This window comes from Tenrec ecaudatus, chromosome 3, assembly GCF_050624435.1.
Source record: "Tenrec ecaudatus isolate mTenEca1 chromosome 3, mTenEca1.hap1, whole genome shotgun sequence".
Lineage (NCBI taxonomy): Eukaryota > Metazoa > Chordata > Mammalia > Afrosoricida > Tenrecidae > Tenrec > Tenrec ecaudatus.
Genome location: NC_134532.1, coordinates 128,252,975 through 128,279,049, shown reverse-complemented (window position 1 = coordinate 128,279,049; position 26,075 = coordinate 128,252,975). Strand labels below are relative to the sequence as shown.

Sequence of the window (26,075 nt, the reverse complement as noted above, 5' to 3'; positions counted from 1 at the left end):
AAATTATTGAGCTGACATGAACTTTTGTTGGCCATTCTGAATTGGACACTCATATAGTTTACTCTTCCAGAAATTATAAATTAAAGATAAATGGTGTCACATTCATCATTATAAAGGGTATTTCTGTATCCATCATGAAGTACAATGCTAAATGTGATAAGATAATATCCACACATCTACAAGGATGAACAGTTAATACTATTGTTCAAAGTTTTGCACCAACCACTAATGCCAATTATGAAGAAACTGAATAATCATACCAACTTCTTCCGTCTGAAATTAATCAAACATACATTCAAGAAGCATTGATAATTGCTGTTGATTGAAAGGCATATATTGAAATCAAAGAGGAAAGACGTATACTTGCAAAACAAGGCCTCAGTGATAGAAAGAAACTGGAGTTTTCACAAAAGGGTTTTGCAAGACTTTTTCTTTTTTTTTAAGACTTTTTCATTGAAATTATCTTTTTCAGTAATGTAAATGGTGACCACATACATGGATCTCACTACATCAGATACACAGGAATGACATTATGTTACTCTGGGTACATTCGAGATACAAATCCACAGAAACCCATATGTATGAGAGTTTTATATAAAGGGTAAGTGCACATAAAGAAAACATCCCAACCCAGTGCTGCCCAAACCCACAAGTCCATGTGGCTTCTCCTCAAGGATTCTTGCAGGAAGTGAGCCTTGCCAGCTGAAGCATGGAACTGGCTAAGGCAGCTGCACCCTGGCCCGACCATCAGAAAGCAAGAGACCAGAGAACTAAAAAGGCAAGACTCACCAAGCCATTTATCTTTCGGCCCTTCAATGAACCTCACATGTGTTATCAACCAGGTTGGCACAATAAACTTTAACTATCTCAGACATAAATTACATCTGTGCAAAAAAGACAATGGCAAAGCTCCATATAATCGGCTATAACAAGACCAGGATGTCTGCAGAACAGATCATTAGTTGCCCATATGCAAGCTCAGGTTAGACGAAGCACAGCCAGAATGTTTCTTATAGGCAAGGATGGACTTTGTCTCAGGTACTTTGAGCATGTTACCAAGAGGACCCAGTCCCTGGAGGAGGACATCGTGTTGGTAATTTAGAGGAAGGTCTCCCACAAAATGGAATGACACAGTGACTGCAACAGTGGATTGAAACATAGCGAGGATGGCTCTTGATGTTCGGATGGAAGCTGAAGAAAATTAAAACAAGCAGACTACAGCCCAAAGATGACCCTGAGGAATGAGATGGAATGAAAAGTAAGGAACCTTAGAAAAACTGCATGAAATGTGCTTAATATGAAGTTGCTAAAAGAACAAGCATCGTGAACTTTATTTGCTGCTGCAGTTGGATGCCACAGGTTCTGACCTGCGCACGAAAGAATGCCGACACACAGCTCCAGTCCTCCTGCGCATCTGCGTACCTGTCCCTATGCTGAGCCCATTGTTGCAGCCACTGAGTCCACTTGTTTCGTTGAGGGCCTTCTCCTTTTTCACTGCCACTCTACTTTACTAGGCTTGATGTCCTCCTCCAAGGGCTGATCTCTCCTGACAACATGTCCAAAGTATGAGCTCTTCTCAGAATTTGAATTCTACCTCTTTCCAGAAAAGGGATGTGGGTAGTTAGCAAAATATGTCAAAAATGTAAAAACACTCAATATTTATTAAATCTTTAAATTGGTAATAATAGTTTCTAGAAATCTTATATTTAAAGGGGCACATCCAGTGATGGACTCATTAGTATTTTACCAGAATTATGATAATTCCAAGTCAGAATTTCTTTTTTTTAAAATTATTTATTTATTTTTAACAATTTATTAGGGGCTCATACAACTCTTATCACAGTCCATACATATACATACATCAATTGTATAAAGCACATCTGTACAGTCTTTGCCCTAATCATTTTTTTCTCCTCTTTTCTTTTTTTACATTTTATTAGGGACTCATACAACTCTTATCACAATCCATACATATACATACATCAATTGTATAAAGCACATCCGCACATTCCCTGCCCCAATCGTTCTCAAAGCATTTGCTCTCCACTTAAGCCCTTTGCATCAGGTCCTCTTTTTTTTCCCCCCTCCCTCCCCTCCCCCCCTCCCTCATGTGCCCTTGGTAATTTATACATCGTTATTTTGTCATATCTTGCCCTATCCGGAGTCTCCCCTCCCCCTCTTCTCTGTTGTCCCTCTCCCAGGGAAGAGGTCACATGTGGATCCTTGTAATCAGTTCCCCCTTTCCAACACACTCACCCTCCACTCTCCCAGCATCGCCCCTCACACCCTTGGTCCTGAAGGTATCATCCACCCTGGATTCCCTGTGTCTCCAGCCCTCATATGTACCAGTGTACAGCCTCTGCCCTATCCAGCCCTGCAAGGTAGAATTCGGATCATGAAGTCAGAATTTCTTAACCTGAAAGTCCATAGAGCAATACGTGGGCCATGAACCAACTGAAAGTATGCACAATCCTCCTTTGCACATGCAGTTTCTGCAAGGAATTCCATAGCTTTTTAAAAATCAGGCCACCAATAGAGATTCATTAATTTCCTCTCCATCCTGTCTCCTATGAAGAAACATTCCTAATGGGGTCACTATGAGTTGGAATTGGCTCAAGGACAAGGCTCTAAGAAAAAAGGTTCAGTGTGGTTATACTTAGCTTACGATTTTGTTAACAAAGAAAGACTATTTCAATTTATTACTTGGTACCTTGTCTATCCAATTTCATTGTGTGTGGGAGGTAAAATTAATTTATTCAACTTTCCATTACCAACCAGGTGTGTGGCTTATTATCTCTCAGATAGAAAGTTAAGGAGAGATATAAATTTGCAAATCCCATTTTTAATCCCTGTTGCTATTTATCATTTGTTTGGTTTCTTAGTCAATCCAAATGAAATGTTGAATGATTATCCCTTTCTTGACTTGTTTCATGGTTTGTTTTTAAATATTAAGCAAAAAGAAGTAAAAATAAATTCTGGAAAGTTTTTTTCTCCTGTTTAATGAAAAAAATGAGGATTCTATCAAATATTTTCAGTAAATCCATCAAAAAAACACCCAAACCTTGGTAATTAAGAGAATGTTTGCAGCCTTACATAAATATTCCAATTTAAAATATGAATTTGATCTTTATAGCAGCCATTGAATAGTAATGTATTTGTGGAAACTTAGCAACCACATTAGATTAATCTTTTCTTTTCTTTTAGATTAATCTTATTAACAGAATTCTACTTTAAAATTTATATTCTAGGAACTTTATCTTAACTACTTGAGTCATGTAAAGCACCTTGATACAAATTAGAACCAATAATGTTTTCTGTAACTATGTGGATATTGTAAGAGAAGAAGGCTTTCATATAGACTCCTGCACATACTCCTGAGAAAGAGGGATTAAATACTCTTATGGGGGAAAATGTTTCTGGCAAAAAAGAAAAAATTTCAGAACACATAAATGAGTTCTCTATAATTCTTTAATTTGGCTACTGAAGCTCCAAATGAATGGGAAAAGGGTCTTAGATTTCTAAATCAATTCTGAGTTTGGGAATTTGAAGATTAAAGAAAACACACAGAACATTTGAATTCTCAGTGAGAAAATCCACTTGAGACAAAAATGTTGAAAAGTGTTGAGGTATTTTAAGTAGTTAATACTGCGTAACAAACTACCCCAAAGCTTAGTGGCTGAAAACAATAGCCATTTTTTTAAAATCTCATAATGTTGTCCATCAGCCCTTTGGGTCAGGCTCTGCTGAATGATTCCGATTTTGCGCTATCTTTCTCATTTACTCACTGGAATACCTTTATAAAGCAATACTTCCCTTCACGTTTTTAGTTATCTAGTACAACCCTTCACAGAAGAAAGAGAATAGACATTTGACTCTTTTTTTACTCGCCAGTCCTAATAATTATTACTTGGTTTTTGTGTTTTTCCCCCAGCAGTTTTATTGGCACACGATCCACATACCATAGAACGGAACAGTGAAATCGTTCAGACGCATCAAGGAAGACTCGGACAATCGCCACCACATCCATGCTAGAGCACTCCCTGCTCGCAAGGTTGATGTGCCCCTAAAATGAGCTCCAGGGCTCCCTCCCTCTCCCCTCCTCCCACTGTCATTATTTACTCTCAAACTCCCCCTTCCTCTCCCTGTCCCCCTCCCTTTCATTACCAGTTACCATTGTACATCCACTCCTCTTGTGCTTCATGACTGGGAAACCCCACAGAAAACAATGAAAGACAAATCGAACTAAGGTGGTGAGGATAGTATCACATTATTATTATCAAGACAAAAATACAAATAATACACGTGTGAGGGCATAGAACCCCATCAACATTCAAGATGCCAGGGAAGAAATTTTTGTCATGGAACTTGCCCCCCAGAACAAATTCAGGATGTGTCTATGGGGAGATCAACTGACCAAGTATCGAGTTCTACCCAGCCTAATCAAGGTAATCAAGGTTACAGCGGTCTCCGCCTGCTAGGAGCACTGTTCGGGACTCTTGCACTTGGCAATAGTGGATCTGCCAGCAGCTCCATCTGACTACTTGGCAGATGGGTTTGGGGCTCCCACTGACCTTCATAGCCGTCAAATTGGGTGTTCATAATTTTACCTGCTCTCATACTTTCACTTCACAATATTGGAACTTTGTTGTCAGTTTTGGATCACACTAACTGGTTTTTTTCTCCTTGAAAGCTGAACCATTCTTAATAGAATTTCATTAAAGCTAATGGATTTTTGTTGACGAGAAATTTCTTCATATGATTCCTCTATCCATGTCTCTGTAAATTTCACCAAGTCCAATTATACTATTCGGGTGTGTGAAACATTAATCGGGGGGAATGGTCAGTTGGGGTTGCCATCCCTATCTATGAGAAAGCCACCTCAGAAACAGAGAGGGGGGTCGAGAGAGAGAGAGAAATCTTGGAGCCTTGATGGGGCAGAGGCCATGCCTCACCTAGGGCAGTGGCTACGCAAAGCAACCATGAGGCAGAATAGAGGTGCGGTTCTGAGATTATGGACTGTGAGGCAGGCCTCCTGGGCCATGGAGGCAAAGGCCAAGGCTGAGACGCTGAGGACCAGAAAGAGAGCTGGCTGTGGGCCGAGGAAAAATGATGCTGTGGACCAAAGACTATACCCTTAATGTTTTATTATCCTGGCGGGTAGCAACTGTTAGTTTCCCTGATAAACTCCATAATCCTCTGTACACAGGGTAGCTATGGGTCAGGACCAACTGCAGGGCACCTAAAAACAGCAACAACAATCCTGAGGATAGTCTGTAAATTCTGTGTGGCCATTGCAGTGACTTAGCAAACCAAGTAAGAAAGCAGAAACTGTGGGTACCAGTGTTAGGCAAAGAAAGACGGAGACATGTCTGACCTCTGCCCCGTGGCGCTGTTTTTACCATGTTTGATGGCACATTTATGGCACTCAATTAATTGCTTCCATTGCCATATATTTGGCCAGTGGGATCCTCTTCCTGTTGATTCCTGAATCTTGTTGACATGATCCTAAGCTGTCTTTACCTGAGTGGTCTAGAAGAGCAAAACCCAAGTGTATATAACCATGTTGTTTGGTGCTATTGAATTAGTTCGGACTCCAAGTGCCACTGTGCACAAGAGAACTAAATGCTGCCCAGTCCTGTGCCACCCTTACAATTGTTTGAGCTCATTGCTGCCGCGAACTATTCAATGATACATGAAGCATCAAATGGAAAGAATGCAGTTACTGTATCGAAAAGAACTAAGTTACCTTCCACCCTTTCAGGAGGGAGCATATGAGCAAGAACCAATGGTACTGAAGGAAGAAGTTCATACTGGACTGAAGGCATTAGCCTAAATCACGTTTCCAGGAATTGGTAGAATTCGCTTCAGCAGCTAATGAAGCACTGGAAGCACTCACTCATCTATGCCAGGAAATTTGGAAGACAGCTACTTGGTCAACTGGCTGGAAGAGATCCATTTCTGTTCCCATTTCAAAGGTGACCCACAGAATGCTCAAACTATAGAACAATATCATTGATAGCACATGTAAGTAAAATGTTGCTGAAGATCATCCAACAGTGGTTGCAACAGTACATTGACAGGGAATTGCCAGAAGTTCAGGCCAGATTCAGAAAGGGACATGGAACAAGGTATGTCATTGCTGATGTCAGATGAATCTTGCCTCAAATCAGAGGATACCAGAAAGATGTTTACTTGTGTTTTATTGACTACACAAAGGCCTTCGACTGTGAGGACCATAATAAACTGTGGATCACCTTGAGAAGAATGAGAATTCCAGAACACTGCATTGTGCTCATTCAGAACTTGTACATGGATCAAGAGTCAATTGTGTGAACCGAACAAGGGAATACTGAATGTTTTAAAATCAGAAACGGTGTGTGCCAAGGCTGGTGAACCCCAAATCTTCAGATTAGGTGGTAGGCTGGAAGACTCAATTAGCTCACAGTGCTCTTTGTGTCTTAGCATCAATTTTCTCTAGGACCTAGATTCCCAGCACAAGAACCTGCATCCAACAGATGTGCTCCACTCCTGACTCTCCTCTCTTGGTGGTAGTAGGTCCTTCTTTCTTTCCTCACTTCCCTCTCCTTTAATCTTTTCTAAGGGAAAAGGCTTTCCGGCTGTACCTCTGAAAATGTTCCTTTCATGTATCGGACTGTGATGGGATTGAGGGTGTGAAGCTCCACATCCTTAATCCACAGCATCAAGGTGTATTCCATTGGGCAAATCTGCTGCACAAGATTTCTGTAAAGTGTTAAAAAAGCAAAGCTGCCACTTAGAGGAGTAAAGTGGGCCTGGCACAACAATGGTGTTTTCAATCATCTCACATGCATGTGAAAGCTGGAAAAGATCGAAGAATAATCGAGTCATTTGAATCACACTGTTGGTGAAGAATATTAAAAGTACCAAGACTGCCAGAACAAACAAATCTGCCTCAGAGGAAGTACAGCTAGAGGGTTTCCTAGCAACCAGGATGGTAAGACTTTGTCTCACACACTTTGGGTATGTTACCAGGAGGGTCCATGCCCTGGAAAAGGGCATCATACTTAGTAGAGGGTCAGGAAAGAGGAGGAAGGCCCTCATGAGGTAGCTGGACGCAGTGGCTGCAACACTGGGCCCAACTATAACAACAAGTGAGTGGACAGTGTTAGGTAGTCTTGTACACAGGGTTACTATGAGTTGGACCTAACCACAGATGTTCTCTCATACTGTCTTTTCCTCTGATTATGAAGTTGGGTAGAAAGTCTTTGATCTCCATCATAAGAGTGTTTTCATCCACTTGGAAACTCTGCTTCTGTTATCTTTAATTAGTCTAAGTGCAGTGCAGGTTCACATTGGTAGGACCATTCAGTGTTCCAAAAGGCTGACTAATTGTGAGGGTAATATTCTCCAAAGACTTAGTTTCTTAAAAATACATATTTTTTGCAAGGTGTGTATAGGGCACGTAGAGTGAGCAGTTTGATTTTATTTTATTTTTTCTAGTAGTTTTATTGGCATGTAATTCACATATCATAGAATTTAATAGCTCATCACCACAATCAATTTCAGAAAATTTTTTCATCCTCATATTCATTGTTATTAGTTCCCATTTCCTCCCAGCCTCCCCTGTCATGCTCCTCGATAATTATTAAGCCAGTAATTGTCTCTATAGTTTAACCTATCTTGGATTTCATATAGAAAATCATACAAAACAAAAAACAGGAAACAAACAAACAGAACACAAAAACAATGATAAAACCAAGAGGAAAACCTCAACCGAAAAAAAAAAGCAGAAAATATTAACAATGGGAGCAACTTTATAATGGGTCAAAAAGGAGATCCAAAGACAAGATGTTAGATTTTAACTTGCCTACATCTGCCACAATCGACTTCACAATGCTCTGCGTATGAGAGCAAGGCTAATTACACCCCTGCACTGTGTTCCGAGGGGATTCTCCAGATGCTTAATCCATGTGCTGACCCTGCAAATGGATTTTGGATTTCCACTTCATCCAAACCCTTCTGCAAATTGAGTTTTCACAATATAAGCTCTGGCATCTTTCCCTCCTCCAGATTTGGATTTTATTGTTGACAATCCTTGGAACACATAGGCTGGTGTGTTTTTTCTATATGGACTTAGTGGATGCCTCACTTAGATGGCTGCTTGTCTTCAGACAAGCCTTGAAGTCCCCAGATGATATTCTTTCTGATAACTGGGTACCATCTGATTTCGTCATATTTTTCTATAGCACCCATAACTTCAGTGACCTCTTCATGAGGGCCAGTATTAAATAGGGCCATGAGAGTTTGAGTTTAAATACTGGACATACATTTCATTGTCTTAAAAGCAAATTAAAAATAATTATGGATTTACCCTAAACCTAGTACTCAGACTGTTTCTCTTTCTCTAAGTAGAATGAATTCTTCAAAATAAGCCATTCACAGAGTAAATTGGTTTTACTACTTGGTCAGCACCATTGTTTGACTTAAAATGGTTTTTAGGCACCAGTCTTTCCAAGGTTCAGGATCCAAAAGGGCATCTATAGGCAATTGTCTTGATGGATTACCCCAACTTCCATGAAAATTCAGAAATTTAGAAATATTAGCAATCTTAAGCCAATTGGCTGAAATAGCCCACACACCTGTGAGCAAAGGTCTTTGTATCAAGGAAACAAGCCCTTGGGGGTAATTGTTTATACATATGCAGCATCAGTGATTGGTTTCAGGTACATAGGTTGTAAAGAGGATTCTGTAAAAATTCAGATTATTAAAAAAATTCAGATTATATATTAATATTAGATTAGAATTAAATTCTGAGCTCCCTGACTGCAGGAGGCTGTGGATAACAGTGAAAACTCAAAATCCATTTGCACACTCCCCCGCCCCATGATTAAACCTTCATTGAATTCCTCCTGATAATTACCCAAGGATGTAGATAATCTTGTCCTCAGGCAGAGTGCACTGGAAAGTGGATCATCTCCACTCCTTCCCAGCCAGCCCAGGGAGGGGCAGTCTCTTAGGAGCTTGCCTAGCATGTCTGTCCTTGATGGGCAGTACTGGGGGTTACACAGTCATGAGTCAGACCTTATCAGCCCTGCCCTGACTGCCTGGTTTTGAAGGCCCCGAACCAATCTTTTCTGTCTTAGCATAGTGACATGTGCCCATCATGGCCCTACTTCCACTTCTGTAGTCTTCCCTGAACCTGTGATGTGTAAATCCTCCACCAGTTATGTATCTGTGAGTCTCCTATGTTCTGTTCCTTATCTAACGAGCATTGTGTCCTCATGTTAAGAGCCTCCCTCATCTGGATGATGTGTGTATTTTTTGTGTGGTCTTTGTCTCTTTCAAGACAATAAATGTTCTTCTTAAAATATGTTTGAAGCAGAGAAGGGGGGAAGGGAGACTCCGGATAGGGCAAGATATGACAAAATAACGATGTATAAATTACCAAGGGCACATGAGGGAGGGGGGAAAGGGGAGGGAGGGGGAAAAAAAAAAGAGGACCTGATGCAAGGGGCTTAAGTGGAGAGCAAATTCCTTGAGAATGATTGGGGTAGGGAATGTATGGATGTGCTTTATACAATTGATGTATGTATATGTATGGATGGTGATAAGAGTTGTATGAGTCCCTAATAAAATGTAAAAAAAGAAAAGAGGAGAAAAAAATGATTAGGGCAAAGACTGTACAGATGTGCTTTATACAATTGATGTATGCATATGTATGAACTGTGATAAGAATTGTATGAGCCCCAATAAATTGTTTAAAAAAATTAAATTAAATAAAATAAATAAAATAAAATACTGAGTACAAAAAAAAATATGTTTGAGACAGGGGTCTCCTTTGTACCCTAAACTCTTTTGTACCATAAACACAGTAAAATATTGGATTAGGTTCTTTGGAAACTCAACAGGAAATCTAACACCAATTTATTTTGTAAAATCTTACCTTGAACCTTGGGCCTCTACTCAAACACTCCCTCTATGCATGAATACCTTCTTTTATTAAATTGGAACTCTATGATGCTCACTCTCCCGACACAACAGCTGGAGCCAACATGGGTGAACAAGTAAATGTGGTGAAGAAAGCTGATGGTGCCCGGCTATCAAAAGAGATAGTGACTGGGGTCTTAAAGGCTTGAAGATAAACAAGCGGCCATCTAGCTCAGAAGCAACAAAGTCCACATGGAAGAACACACCAGCCTGTGTGATCGAGTGGTCCCAAAGGGATCAGTTACCAGGCATCAAAGAACAAAAAATCATATCATTGACTGCACACCTCCATGATAGGATCGCTGAAGACAAATGGGTGCATAAGCAAATGTGGTGAAGAAAGCTGATGGTGCCCGGCTATCAAAAGAGATAGTGTCTGGGGTCTTAAAGGCTTGAAGGTGAACAAGCGGCCATCTCGCTCAGAAACAAATAAGCCCACATGGAAGAAGCACACCGGCCAGTGCGATCACGAGGTGCTCAAGGGACCAGATATAAGGCATCATGCAAAAAAAAAAAAAAGATATAAGTGTGTGTATGTATGTGTATTTATGTGTATATGTATATATGTATGTGTATATATATATTATATTAAATGAAGGGGGAAGTGCAGAGTGGAGACCCAAGGCCCAAGTGTCAGCCAATGGAGATCCCCTCATAGAGGGGCTTAGGAGAGGAGATGGGTTAATTAGGGTGTGAGGTAGTATCGATGAAGAACACAGCTTTCCCCCAGATCCTGGATGCTTCCTCCCCCCAACTACCATGATCCGAATTCTACCTTGCAGGGCTGGATAGGACAGAGGCTGTACACTGGTACATAGGAGGGTTGGAGATACAGGGAATCCAGGGTGGATGATACCTCCAGGACCAAGGGAGTGAGGGACGATGCTGGGAGAGTGGAGGGTGAGTGGGTTGGAAAGGGGAAACTGATTACAAGGAGCCACATGTGACCTCTTCCCTGGGAGAGGGACAGCAGAGAAGGGGGGAAGGGAGACCCCGAATAGGGCAAGATATGACAAAATAACGAGGTATAAATTACCAAGGGCATATGAGGGAGGGGGGAAAAGGGAGGGAGGGGGGGAAAAAAAAGGAGGACCTGATGCAAGGGGCTTAGGTGAAGAGCAAATGCCTTGAGAGTGATTGGGACAGGGAGTGTATGGGTGTGCTTTGTACAATTGATGTATGTATATGTATGGATTGTGGTAAGAGTTGTTGGAGTCCCTAATAAAATGTAAAAGAAGAAAAAAAAAAAAAGAAAATGATTAGGGCAAAATATGTACAGATGTGCTTTATACAATTGATGTATGTCTATGTATGGATTGTGATAAGTGTTGTATGAGCCCCTAATAAAATGTTTAAAAAAAAAAATCTTACCTTGAATTTCAGATACTTTCTAGTTATGGTATTTATAACTTTGCTAAGTATATCAAAAATAACCTCTGATTTGAAAGTACCACAACTTATTTCAAGTCCAATTATTTCCTTTAATGGAATAATTAGCTATTTTCATGACTAATAGCACTAACCTGACTATAAAGTAATCTATGTAAGATTTTTTTTAATCTGTTAATTTTTCTTTGGAGTGGTTTTATGCTTAGATTTCTCTTCTGATCTCAATTTTACATTCCTTTAGTATTGAAGAACAAACAAGCCTAGTCCAAATATACAGGTAAACACAACAAACCTACTGTTAGGTAATTCAGGAGAAAGGAAAACATTGGAATTCAGGAGAAAGGAAAACATAAGAATGTCCAGGGAACAGAAGTGCAAGACATCATCAATATTTCCACATAAAACCCAGCCTATATTTCAGTCTATTCCATCTTAATATCTGTTTCTAGTGAGGTAGGATCCGTTGTAATTCATGAAACCATTACCACAGTTCAGGAGATCTTGATTTCACTGTTGTAAACTCCACGTTCAACATATCATTGTCCTTTTCATAAGTACAATATAATCTATCTTTCTGTTAGCATATTTTGGTAAGTGAGGCAGCCAGGATTGACCACATCTGGCTACACAAAGGAGAAGTACTATACAATTTAACATCTGCCTAAGGATGATTCCTATGAGGCAGAGGTCAGACAGACCTCCATCCTGTATCCTGCTTTAGCCTATCCTGACAGGAATCACACTGCCATGACACTCTACTTCTTGGTGGGTTCTAAAAGCCATTACAGTGGCCACAGGGAACTGATGACAATCTTCATTACTATGGGGTTTGCCAGGGAAGCTAATGACTTACAAAATATAAGCACACTGTTCTTCTGCCATAGCTCCTCTTCTCAGCCATAATGGCAGACATCTGTCTCTTGTCCTTGTTCTGTCAGTCACATGATTCTTTGATGCTCATACATGGCGTGACCTTCGCTGGCTTCCCTATTGCCAGGAGGCAGGGGTCATACACCCTTTTTGCCTATTGTGACCTCCCATGCCACTTAATTTCTATGCTGGGTTTGATATTTTATTGCAGTGGCTATGGAGAACTCACAGACAAAACCCATAGTTATAGGTATTTATTGGGGACTTTAACTGGTTAACAGCAGTTAGCATCAGTAAGAATACAGTCATTGCTCCATAGCAGTGCCTCTTTTCAGCCAGCAGCCTAGTCACTTTCTCCCCAGTTTCTCAGCCAAGTGATCCAAGTGATCACTAGCTTCTGCCTCTTTTTTAAAAATAATATTATTAGGGACTCATACAATTCTTATCACAATTCATATATCCATCAATTGTGGTAAGCACATTTGTACATTTGTTGCCATCATCATTCTCCAAACATTTGCTTTCTACTTGAACCCTTGGTATCAGCTCCTCATTTTTCCCCTTCCTCCCTGTTCCCCCCCCCATGAACCCTTGATGATTTATAAATTATTATTATTATGTCATATCTTACACTGTCTGACATCTCCTTCACCCACTTTTCTGTTGTTCATCCCCCAGGGAGGAGGTTATACATAGATCCTTGTAATCAGTTTCCCCTTTCTAACCCACCCCCCTCCACCCTCCTGGTATTGCCACTCTCACCACTGGTCCTGAAGGGATGATCTGTCCTGGATTCCCTGTGTTTCCAATTCCTATCTGTACCAGTATACGTCCTCTGGTCTAACTGGATTGCAAATCCAGCTTCTGCCTCTTTGAAGCAAGAAGTCTTCCTGTCATTCTGCCTCACAGTAGCATAGTCTCCACACCCCATCTCTGTTCTGTCTCATGGTCAGCTTGCCTTGGCCTCTGGTCTCAGCCTGGCTCCTTTGCACCAATCATCTCCATACCACCAACTCTGGTGCCTCTGCTCTTGGCCTCTGCCACTTAGAGATCTTGAATGTGCTCTACTTGTGGCTCTTCTTCTGATCAGCTTGAGCCTTCTTTTCCTTCTTCTGAGACAGCTCATTCTTTTTTTTCTTTTGACAGCTCATTCTTGTAGTCCAGAGAATGGCAAGGAAAACAGACCAATCCTCTCTATTAGAGTGTATTTGTTGTCAGTTGCCATTGAGTTGGTTTTGACTCACAGCAACCCGATGCACAACAGAACAACACAGTGTCCACCCTGCGCCATGCTCACAACTGTTCCTAAGTGTGAGCCCATTGTTGCAGCTACTGTGTCAATCCGCTTCATTGAGGGCCTTCCTCTGTTCCACTGCCCCTCGACTTTACCAAACATGATCTTCTCCGAGGCTGGTCTCTCCTGACAGGTCCAGAGGATATAAGACAAAGTCTCCCCATCATTACTGTTAAGGAGCATTCTGGCCATACTTTCTCCAAAAAAGATCCATTTTTTTCTTTCAGCAGTCCAAGGTCTTTCAATATTCTTCTCCAGCACCACAATTCAAAGATATTGATTCTTCTTAGGTCTTCTTTATTCAAGGTCCGACTTTCACATGCATGTGAGGCAACAGAAAAATGCCATGTCAGGCATACCTGAGTCCTCAAAAGTCACATTGTTGCTTTTCAATACTCTAAGAGGCCTTGTGCAGAATTGCCTAATGTAATCGTGTCTTTCGATCTCCGGACTGCTGCTTCCACGAATACCGATTGTAGATCCAAGTGAGGCAAAATCCTTTATGACTTCAACCTATTCTCCATTAGGATCACTGTATATACTCATGTGTAAGCTGATTTTTAGCAGCTCATTTTTAAATCACTTTATTGGGGGCACGTACAACTCTTATCACAACCCATCCATCCATCCATTGTATCAAGCACATTTGTGTATTTGTTGCCATCATCATTTTCAAAACATTTTCTTTCTACTTATAGCAGCTCATTTTTAATGCAGTTTTTGTGGTAAAAGTAGGTGCCTCGGCTGTTATTCAGGTAGGCTTATACTTGAGTATATACGGTACACATGCCCTCTTTGCATGTTGTTAAGTGCCCTGACATTGGTTCTAATATGGACACTATGCAAAACAGAACAGAACGCAGCCCAGTCTCATGCCATTCGCACCATTGTTCTTACGTTAGAACCCATTGTTGCAGTGACTGTGTCAGTCCATCCCATAGAGGGCCTTCCTCTTTTTCACTGCCTGACAACTCTACCAAGCACAATGTGTATCAACAAGGTGCAGTCTCTCCTGACAACATGTCCAAAGTCCATAAGATCCAGTCTGGCCATGCCCGCCTCTAAGTGACATCCTACCTGTCAAGCCAGGACAGTTCTGTTTGTTCTTGGCAGTCTATGGTACCTTCAGTATGCTTCGCCAAAACCATAGTTCAAATGGATGGATTCCATAGCCCCCATGTGAAGGAGGTCCTCTGGTTCCTCCCGTGCATTTCCTTCACCTTGAAGATCTATCAGAGGGCCTTGCTTGTTGCAAGTGGAGGGAGTCCACATCTACCACTTTAAAAGGTGGTTTAGTCACTAAACTTTAGTGGATTGTTTGCCTGATGGCTTTTCCATCTAAGGGCTTTCTATTCATATCTTGGGTTGCATCTTCACGTCTGGAGGGCTGCCAAAGGGGACAAAACAAACCTTTTGCAGGTTTGTTTTGCTCATGCTTGCAAATACTGTTCAAGGGCTTTCTCATTTGTTGCTGTATTGAGCCCACCGATGAAGGGCTTTCCAGCCCATCAGCTTCAACCATTTTCCCACACAAGAATTTTAGTAGGTGAAAACCCTTTCAAGGCCATATGAGCCTGCTGACAGGCGCTTCAGAAGGACTCAGCAGGAGGGCTGGCCTCTGTGCCAAAACAGAAGAGAGAAGCTACTGGCAGTATGGCACAATGAGCTTTGTCTCTGTGTTGGAAGCTTACAAAACCTAACATTCCACTAACTCTAAAACGTCTAGGACAGTAACATATACAGCGAGAACCCTGTACTGCAGCCACCGGCCCAGGTAAACAATACTCGTGAGAGAATGAAACAAAGTCCCACATTATTACCACCAGTGGGGGCCAAACAAGACCCTTGCCAGAAATGGGAGAGCGCAGGGGTGTAAAAAAAAAATATATTAATTAAAATAAAAAGGAAAGAGTTCAGCATATGAAATTTCTCTTCAAATTTATAAAATAACAGATATATGCCAAACACCCCTCTAAAACTCCAAAACCAAATCACTGCCATCAAATCGATTGCAACTCAGGGTAACCTTCTCTAGGAATCCTGAGATTGTGAAACTGTGGAGGACCAGCTGCCAGGATGACAGTCACTGGTGGTCCTGCCCAGAAGTCAGGGATTTGGGAGCCGTCCAAGGCTTTGTGTTAGCCTTCACAGTAGTGATTGTCTGAAGGGCAGGCAAACAAGACGGTTATTAAAATGTACCGATTCAGATTTCGATGGACCATGAAGTTTTTTGAATAAGGCACAAAGCAATGCTTTGCCTGCCAAGTTCCTCATACAGATTATATATAAGCTTCACAATGAAGTTGTTTGAGGCTGATCTCTGATCAGACCTCCCAATCCCGTCTTGTCTTTTACGTTTTCTTTGTGGCTGGGCAGGTCGCGGCACACATCTCTGAGGAGCAGATCGCCTCTGCTTTCTCCCCTAGAGCAGTGGGGCTTGAACTGTCGACTCTGTGGCTAGCCGTCCCATGCTTGCTCAAAAGCACCACCAGGGCACTAAATTACAATCTTGAGGCATGCAAAAGCTGCATCCTAGAATCTAATTGCAGTTTCTGACTTGTCCATGTTTGGGCCAGGGCCGGACCAGGCAGCCCCTTCCCCTAGCCTCTCAGAAAGACGGAAGACCTGCTGGACTTTGCGGTCCCTGCTGCCAGCATTCCAAAGAGCTTATCTCTCCGGGCAGGGCTCACCCAGCGTCCCCCAGCATTCCTGACTGAAGCATGAAGCCAGTCTGCAAACAAGATGATTTACTCACAGGCCCCATCCTGGCTCAAATCCTGCAGCTACAGCATTAAAACACTCCCTTCCCCTTATCCGTACACACGTCCTTAGCTCAAACTCTCTATATATACACCTCACCGCCTTACTGCCAGGCGCTATGTCATTAGCTCAAACTATATATATATCCCACTGCCTTATTGCCAGGCACTACTTCCTTAACCTAGCTCACGAGGTTGTAGGATTCCTCAGGGAGTTCTTCCCTGCCTTAATAAAAGCTTATTTTTTACTTTTCATTCCTGACAGAGCCCTATCTCCTTTCTGCGCCTCCATTTCCAGTTGCTATCCCCACCCTCTAATCATTTTAAGAGATGTTCAAAGGCAATTTAACCTGTCCCCGGTGATTATAATTGCCAACAGAGAAACAAAGCATTAAGTGTTCTGAGACAAAAAACAAAGAGCAATACAAAACACACACAGAAAAAATTCATAAAGGTTTTGGGATCTACATTGAAACCCAGGGCCCACAATCGAAAAGCACTTACAAGACAGTGTGTCTGGGGTCTATAGGAAATGGTGGGGTATGAAAAACCCCTTCTCTGGAAACTGTGCTGGTTGGTCATTAACCTGTGGGCATGCATTAATAAAGGCACCACTGCAGTCACTCCTCCTTACAATCTTGTTCCAGGGGGGAAAGACCCCAGATTCAAACACGTCCAATAGAGCCCCTTTTATTAAGCCTGAAGTAAGGCAAGGATGAAGGTAATAATACCAAATGAGGGAAATCATCAGTACGCACACAGTACAATGGCTAAAGAGAATCCAATCACTCATCATGGGTTTGGGCTAATTATTGATGATAGAAACATTTAGGGTACACAAGAGGCTCAAGTCTAGTTTAAGGGGAACATTTATTAGGCCTTAAAAAGGACAAAGACAACACCACGACACTGACACATCATCTGAATGGGGAAGGCACGCCACGAGATCAAAATGGCATGTGTTCATAGATTCACAGTTGGCAGGTTACTTAAATAGGGTATGGAACAAAGTAGCAGATCATTGTCCCAGTTACATGTGGAACTACAGAATCAGGAACAAGCTCATGATTGGGACATGTACATTATGTAAAATAGAAGAATTTACAAGATGGGTCTTGGACCAAGCTAGCCAGGGAGAGACTGATAAGGCATGACTCACTACTATTCAATTCCTATACTGCCCTCCATCAAGGATACACGCAGGCAAGCCCCTAAGAAAGACTGCCATGCCCAGGGCTGGCTGGAGAGGGGTGGTGGTAATCTACTTTACAAAGGTACCAGGCCTGAGGCAAAAATTATCTATGTCCTAAATTAAAGTTAAGGGGACTTGGTATTATGGTCATGTGTTCATGTGTTGGGCTGTGATCTACAAGGTCAGCAGCTTGAAACTGAGAAAGACAGGTTTGCTACTTCTGTAAGAATTACAATTTCAGAAACCCACATGGGGCTGGCCTATCCTGTCCTATAGAGAAACTATGAGTCAGCATCAATACTGTTAAGTGTCAGAGTCAGTTCTGACCTATAGCAAACCTCTGCAGGACACAACAATTATTCCTATGCCTGAGCCCATTGGTTCAGCCGCTTTGCCAATCCATCTTGTTGAGGGAAGGCCCTCTTTTCTCCTGCCCTCCACTTGGCAAAGCATGATGTGCCTCTCCAGGAACTGGTTTCTTCCGATAAGATGTCCAAAGCACATCAGTGGCAGTCTCACCACATTTCTCTTTAAGAAGCACTCTGGTGGTAATTCTTCCAAGACAGACTTGTTTGTCCTTTTGGCAGTCCATGGTACTTTCCACATTCTGCTCCAGTACTACAATTCAAATGCACTGATTCTTCTTTGATCTTCCTTATTCATTGTGCTACTTTCACGTGTACATGAGGCAACTAAAAATACCACGTACCTCAGTCCTCAAATGTAACTCAGTCCTCAATCTAACATCCTTGCTTTTCAATATCTTAAAGAGATCCTGTGCAGATTGACCCAATACAGCTTGTGTTTTGATCCCTTGACTGCTGATTCGGTGTGCTTGCTTACGGATCCAGCCAAGACAATTCTGGACATCTTTCACCTTTCCTTCGTTTTTCGTGATGTTCCCTATCCGTCCAGTTGTGTGGATTGGGGTCTTCCTTACATCGAGTTGTAGTCCACACTGAAAGCTGCGATCCGTGTTCATGCTCAGCAAGTGCTGTAGGTCCTTCTCATTTTCAGCAATAATTCTTCCTCTAATCCTGAGGCCCAATGCTTCTTGAACAAGTCAAAGATGACCATAACCATGCCAGATCCTGAGTCAACACTAGATTTGAGTTAATAGTGGTCAGAAGGAATCAATGGAGGCTTAATCTATGTGGGGACTCTGTAAATGGAGTTTGGGCTCTCAGTGTCACCTACAGCCTTCTGGAAACCAGGGTGTTCATAATTTAAGCTCTAATGCAAAATCAAAGCCAATCAACACAAAACCATGATGGGTGATAGGCCAGTTCAGTACTGTCACAGAAAGGGAATATAAACCAAAATCCAAACACCACCATTGAGTTGATTCCAATACATAATGGTCCTGCAGGAAAGACTACAACTGCCTCTGGGTTTCTGAGACTGTCACTTACTATGGATTAGAGTCTCATCTTCCTTCTAAGGAGGGGCTGGCTGGAGGTTTTGAATTGCTGACCTTGCAGATTAGAAAAATGTTTTTTTCTAGGGCCCTCTAACCACCTAGGTGAGGATATATTTGGTCTGTGGCTCTCTTACTCCAATTTCCATCCAGGGCACCAAATCAGAAAACCAAAACCCCTGCCATCAAGTCAATTTTGATTTATGGCATGACCATATAAGGCAGGGTAGAATTCCCCGCTCCCTGGCAGTTGCCTGAGGGGCAGCCAAGCCCTCCCTAGGATGGCTAGGGACTGTAATCTACTTTCAAACACACTCTTCCCTAGGGTTATATTGTTACATTGCTGATTTGTAGAGAACTCAATGGAGCTGTATTGAGAACAAGACTCAAAATGGAGCTAGGGTTTATCAACTGTAGCCTTCTGCTAAGTGTTTAAAGTCCTGGCACACTATTGCCACGCGTTTTGAGTCTCCTTCTTTTGAGACTGTTTCAGGTAAGAATTGTATACCTGTAAGACATTTAGCAAATTACTACTATGCTCCTTATATATTATAATGCATGTTTTACACACCACGTTCTATCCCGTCTATTACTATTATGCTATTGATTGTTGCATTATCTAACCATTGCCTTGGTAAGACCGAGAAAGGCAGAACCGCGCGCTCCCCGGGCAGCAGCAGGAGTGATTTGCAATCCCAACCGCGCGCACTGGGACACCTTCCTTGCGCGCACCCGCTCGGAGAGACCAGGCTAGGCTGCGTCTTGCGTCATCACTGCGCGCTCCTTCGGGTGTCTCTGTGAAAAGTCCCGGCCGGGCTACCGTCGCTTTACGCCAGCAATTACTATTTTCTTTCTAACCCCGTTTCTTCGCACGGAGGCGGCTACTCTGTAAGTCTACTGCGGGATGTATAAAAATAGGGTGAAACGAGTAAGCCTGACGAGAGACGACCCGGCACATGCGCACCTCGGAACCCTCCCGTGTGCCCCGGTCCGATCCGCTTCCCCTCAGCTGCGGTCGCGTCGCGTCAACTTCCGGGCGGGTGCCCGGCTGCACGGCGTCCGCCGCTCCCCTGCTTTGGCCCCTTTGTGTCCCCGAAGTGTCGAGCCTCGGGCCCTGGCACGTCCTCCCTCGAGGCTGAGCGCTCCGTAGTGCGGGAGCCTGTCGCCGTGGGCGGGCGCGCGGCCCGCTGGGGGGTTGGCGTGGGAACGCGCCCGCGCGTGCCGGGGTAAGAGGATGTTGCACGAGGGTCAGCTTGCGATTCGAGCAAGGCGGGGTGGGGGTGGGGGGCGAAGGGAAATGAAAAAGAACAGCAGTGGAAAATAAAAAGAGCTACCCGCCCCCCCTGTATGATTCTTGTGGCTACCATGAGGCGCAGCCATCACAGTCTTCCCGAGCCACTGGCATGTTCGTAGGCCCTCTATCGCCTTGGGAATGAACGGCGAAGGCTTTGTGTTGTTTCATGGTCTCTTTTTCTCTTTATTTCCCCTTGCAGATAGTTTATTCTTTGCCCCAACCCCGCGGCGTGGTGGTGTATCACAATGAGTCTTTTCAACCTGGACCGTTTTCGTTTTGAGAAAAGGAATAAGATTGAGGAGGCCCCCGAAGCAACCCCACCACCCCCACAGGCTGGCCCTTCTTCTCCCATTTCTCTTAGTGCTGAAGAGGAGAATGCTGATGGGGAAGTTAGCAGGCCAGGCACTCCTGATTCAGATATAACTGAAAAAACAGGTGAGTTATAATGTTGCAAATTGTAGCAAATAGTATCAAGGAATTGCTTCAAAGATGAAAGGCAAAAGGGGACTCTTTTATTACTGTCAAATATACTGATTGTCTTACATTGTTTCCTTTAAAACATAGATTTGGGCTTGCCTTGTACCTCCAAGGAGTACTCATTCATTTGCTTCACTTTTATGTAATTCTCAGTGGATGGCCCAGTGATAGAAGGTGAAATTAGGATTTAGATCATCCTTAGACAATGTGCAATGTGACAATGTTCAGTGACAAATTGGGGGCTCCCATTTGTCCAGAAGTATTTATTTATTACAGTTTCCCTTAAAGTCTATGCATCTCCTGCTTTAAATTAGGCATTGTTCTAGTGCCTGAAGTTGACCTCTTATGCACAGATGAATATCAAATTACATTCAGATGTTGCCACCATCTAATTTTTGAATATCCTCATAGTGCAAATGAATAATTACTATTCTTTACATCGAATGAATTTTTTTAAAGTAATCTCTTCAAGTTGGCTCAGACAATAGGATTTGAGAGAAATCTGAAAATGATGATCTTCATTTTAACCTACACTTGTCAAACAGTTACGAGAGGCGTGTAAATCAAGCCCTTACTGTTTAAGGCACAGTGCGGAATGCTTCGTATTTCATTTCATTGTGAAGCAAGCTTCTGTGCTAGGCATTTTCCATATTTGCCAAAAGTGAGACCTAGAGAAGTTCAGTAAGTGGCCCAAGGTCAAAGGTTAGGAAGCTGGTATAGCCAGCACTCAATTCTTAGCAGTCTGATCCACAACCATAAGCCCCTATTCATGATATATGGTTGTCTGTGAAGTGGAGATATAATTGCAATAAGGGAATAATAAGCATTTCTGCAAAAAATCAATATTTCAATTCATTAAGCTTCACTGATGGGCAATCTCACCTTTGATATCTCTGTTTGATTCTCACCTATTTTATGCAGCAATGTCACATGGTTTCACATTCCCTACAGATTATAATTGGAATAACATTTCTGAATAATTTAGTGGAAATGGAACATGGTATAGAATGATTTAATGGATTAGATTGCGTAGTAATTGTGAGTCAAATTTTGAAAGACCAGCTATAAGGAGTATTGAACTTGTCTGAATGTTGTGAAGGATTTTAAACAGTTCTTTTTATCAACAGATAACGTGATTTGCGTTATAGATGCTGTGCTTGATGGCCCGACTCTTAGTTACTTTATTATTATTTGCAGTAATTGTATTCATTTGCTTTCTTATGTCATTAGGAAGAGCAAGGAAGGCCAAATACAGGGATTCTTGAGATAACTTAGAAGGTTCAACTTCATTTAGTTAAGTATTCACCATTAGGTCATTTACAGTCTGGGACCCAGAGTTCTTTTTAATATCTCTCTCTTTTTTTAAAACATTTTATTAGGGGCTCATACAACTCTTATCACAATCCATACATATACATACATCAATTGTATAAAGCACATCCGCACATTCCCTTCCCCAATCATTCTCAAAGCATCTCTCTCTCTTTTTTTTTTTTTTGGTGCACCGTTCCTGGAAGTACTGCAATGCCAGGTCGAAGCGTGGAGTGGACGGAGCAAGCTCCTGTTCCAACTCCCTGCTCCAAAAATCCATTTAATATATTGTCCTCGGATAGAGAATTCATCAGATATTAAGCTGATAAGAACAATTACTACACTTGTTTTAGCCAAAAAGCTGAGAAGCGATTCTTTTTAATATCTTAATGTAAAAACACTTTGTACACACTTTGTATTCAGTGCAATGCTTTAGTTATTTCTTGTATTGATATGGGGACATTCTTAATTGCTATGATTAACCAGATGTTTTTTTACATTATTTTGTTTCTGGGTAAACTTCTATTTTCTTTATTGGGAATTGACTTCATTCATCAGGGTTTCTTAGTAATTGAGATTGTAAGAATTGAATGGTAAGTCTTAATAATACTGAGAAGTATGAAAACGAAATTCATTCCAGGAATGGTTATCATTCTTCTAATGGGAGTGTAGGACTTTCTTGAAAAGATGATTGTAGGTGATTCTAGAAATTTGGAAAATTAATGTTAAGAAAGCTAAATATTATGTTACAGGTCCTAGGGATCCTTTTTGGATAGAATAGTTAAAAGACAAAAGGAAGTTGCTTTGTAGAAGAGTGGTCAACAGTTCAAAACCACCAGCCACTTCACAGAAGAAAGATGACATTTTCTATTCCTGTAAAGAGTTGCAATCTAGGAAACCCACAGGGGCAGTTCTATCCTGTCCTATAGGGTCACCCTGAGTCAGAGTAGACCCAATGGCAATGAGAGTGTTTTGAGCAGTAATGAATGGTAATACATTGTTAGCCAATACATGAAATTTTATAATCTGAACTTGATACTGCGGAAATGGAGAGGATTAAAAAGGCAAGAAAAGGGGGTGGGGAATCTGTGGGTAGGATTGAGATAAGGTGACTGTTAGGTATTTAGGTGCTTGGGGGGAAATGGTGGTGTTTTACATTAGAATTGGTGTTTAAAGGTCCATTGTAATGCACTGCTCAGCTATCTTAGTATTTCAGTAAGTAAGTATAATACATTCTCCAATTTAGCTTGTTGGAGGAGAAGGTTAAATTTTATGTTGAAGCCTGTAGAAAGATAAGATACTGAAGTTATATTGAAAACCCTGACTGGAGTTGGAGGTTGGAAGAATCATTGGGGTATGAATATTGATTTTTCCTTTTATCATCATCTGGTAACATTTATGATTATGATTAACTTATACATCAGTTTTAGCAAAGCTTTATTCACACTATCTTAAGGGTGCAAAGTGTCCACCAGCAGGTAAATAGTTCATTTAATGGAGACTGTTCACTCAGCCATTAAAGAGAGTCATCATTCTAACATGCATCACAATGTACATGAACCTTGAAAATGTCAGATTCCAAGCATTGTGTGACACCACTTGAAAGAAATGTCCAGAAAAGCCAAATAAAAAAGGATTAGTGGCCACGAAGGGCAAGTGGGTGAGGAAAATAGGAAAGTTTTATTTATTGGGTTTTTGCTAAGAGTGAAGAAAATTTTGGAATTGGGTTATGGTGATGGCTGTGCAACACGGAGCACATGTCACTGAGTTGTATTATGACTTCTATAGTGCACTGCAGTGTAGTGCCGTATCTGTATATTAGGGGTCTAAGGCAGTTCATATTGCAAAGAAATGTAAAATTGCTCGTCCTGTTACCCTCACTATGAAGAGTTGATGTCCCTTTCCTACTCTTTCAGTTACTGTGCCGTGGCCTTAATGGTTTCTTCTTTTTTAAAATTCATTTGTTTTTGTTTGTTTCTTTTTAAAGAAACTTTATTGTGAATTGGGGAAAGGTTTGCCGAGTGATTCAGTCTTTCACTCACAATTCGTGTTTAGATTGTTTCATCTCAGTGCAGTCTTGTCCATAATACCACAGCTCACGCTGCCCTGTGGCTGCTTCCATTCTCTATTTTTCCTGACCTCTCTGAACTTTTCCTGGAACACGTGCTGTTCTTTTGATCTCAAGCGTTTGGTTATCTAAGTTGTGTGTACCTCCCCAGTGTACTGCTCCCCTTAAAACCTGTCTGTCCTTTGGCTGAAAGTTGAACCACAGGATTTCATTTCCAGATCTGAAGGATGACTACAAATCATCGTCTTGGGGGTTCTAACCAGTCTCTGACTAGTACGTCTGTTTTAAGTTTAAAATTTGAGTTTGTTACATGAAAAATTTTCACCCACTCCATCCAGGATCTTTTAAGGCACGATCCCTTCTAAAACAGTTGGTATTGTTAACTAGGCACCGTTTAGTTTCTAGTTTTCGAGTCTGACGGCCAAGCTTCATGGGTCTATTCGTCCACTGGACTGTTTATTTCATTGTATCTTCAATTCTTTCATCTTTCCTCCAAACAGGAAGAGACCATTAGTTACATCATAGCTGCTCCATACTTGTTCTTGAATATTCCAAGCACCATGCTCTCTCTGCAGATTTCCATTTGCTGATTCTTTTACTTTGATGATCTTTTATGTTTCTGTGTTCACACAGCTCCTTTATTTGATTTCATGTGAATGAAATGCCAGGTTTTTAGGAAGTCTTCCCTGATTTCTTTTTATGAACTAGGTCTCTTTCCTCCTATATTGACAGGAGCCCTCTTGACACAGTGGTTCGGCATTTGGCTACTAATCAAAAGACTGGCAGTTTGAACTCACTGTTCTGTGGGAAAAAGATCTGGCAACAACTCCTTCCAGAAAAAGCAACCTAGAAAAAGCAACCTAGAAAAGCCTACGTGGTAGTTGTGTTCTATCATATGGTTTGCTGAGATCCTAAACCAGCTCCGTGACACCCAGACAACCATCACCTTCGTATTACTCCTTTTGCCTTCCTAATGTTACTACCTGAGATTGCAGGTTTGTAGTTTATGTCTCCCTCACTGGAATATAAGATCCATGAGAATAACACCTTGTCTGCTGGATAGATGCCCTCAGCTTTGATACCTGTATTTCCTTGGCTTCTCTTTTACTTATCTATCCAGAACATTCAGAACAGTGACTGGCATGAAGGAGTTCTCAGTGTGCGTTGAAGCAAGGAGGATAGATGGATGGATGAGTGAGTGATGTTACCGCATTATACATAGGATATAAGATCCCTCCACATTTTCTGATTTTGAAGATCCCGTAGCCATCAGGCATTTCCAGCCATACGTACTTGCTCTCTGATATGACAGGCTCCCCAAAGCTGGTCTAAATCTACACTAAACTTTAGATTTGGGGCCATACATTTAGCCCATGTTTTTCCCTCTCCAGGTTTACTTTGCCTTCAATGTCCAGAGTCCTCAGTGGTTGTTATTTTTGCACATTGTTTCGCTTGTGTGTGCCTGCATGTGTGTGTCTGTGCAAATGCAAAAGCATTTGTGTGGAAATGACAAATGATTGAGATGGAAGAACCAACCAAGTTTGGGGTATAAAAGTTAAAAATATGAGCAGAGCATGAGCCCCAGGAACACCAGGAAAGGACATGCAAGTATATAATTAAACTCATCTGAAAAATCATATCATAAGGGATGACATTAAGCAGAATAGAATCACAAATCTGATTCATAAATGTTTAAGTTACCCATTATTTCTCAGGAGTTTCAGGAGACTTCACAGACAGGTGACTTTAGGAGTGCACGATAAACAATTGTTTATTGAATGGATATGGGATGAAAGTATTAAAAGGTAGGGGGCTTCAAAAAATCATAGAAAAATTTCATTATTTTTTATATGAATATGTTGCTCTAATGAAAATGTCTATGATAAGTTCTTGGGTATGGAAGAGAAAGTAGCACAATGTAGATATGTAATAGAAGTAGAAACTTCTGTGTAATGAACCTTTCTTCATATGTTATTCCAAGAAAGGTAGACTGTATTTGATATGTACCATAAGGAATTTCAGTGCGGGAAGACCATTA

At 41.6% G+C, this 26,075-nt stretch overlaps 1 protein-coding gene and 1 non-coding gene across 3 annotated transcripts in view; one reads left to right on the top strand and one right to left on the bottom strand.

Moving 5' to 3' along the window:
• Positions 1-19,669: 19,669 nt before the first annotated feature.
• Positions 19,670-26,075, top strand: part of SMARCAD1 (SNF2 related chromatin remodeling ATPase with DExD box 1) — a 94,747-nt gene continuing 88,341 nt past the window's right edge. Inside the window, exons 1-2 of one of the 2 annotated variants that reach the window (XM_075544015.1) lie at positions 19,670-19,775; positions 20,381-20,616. In XM_075544015.1, the coding sequence (XP_075400130.1) occupies positions 20,427-20,616 (190 nt within the window). In that variant the 5' untranslated portion in view covers positions 19,670-19,775; positions 20,381-20,426. Of the gene's footprint in view, positions 19,776-19,909; positions 20,114-20,380; positions 20,617-26,075 lie in introns of those variants that run through there. The other variant, XM_075544014.1, reaches the window with a different exon arrangement.
• Positions 22,153-22,342, bottom strand: LOC142443911 (U2 spliceosomal RNA). The gene has a single exon (XR_012783636.1). It is a non-coding gene; the product is annotated as a U2 spliceosomal RNA (small nuclear RNA).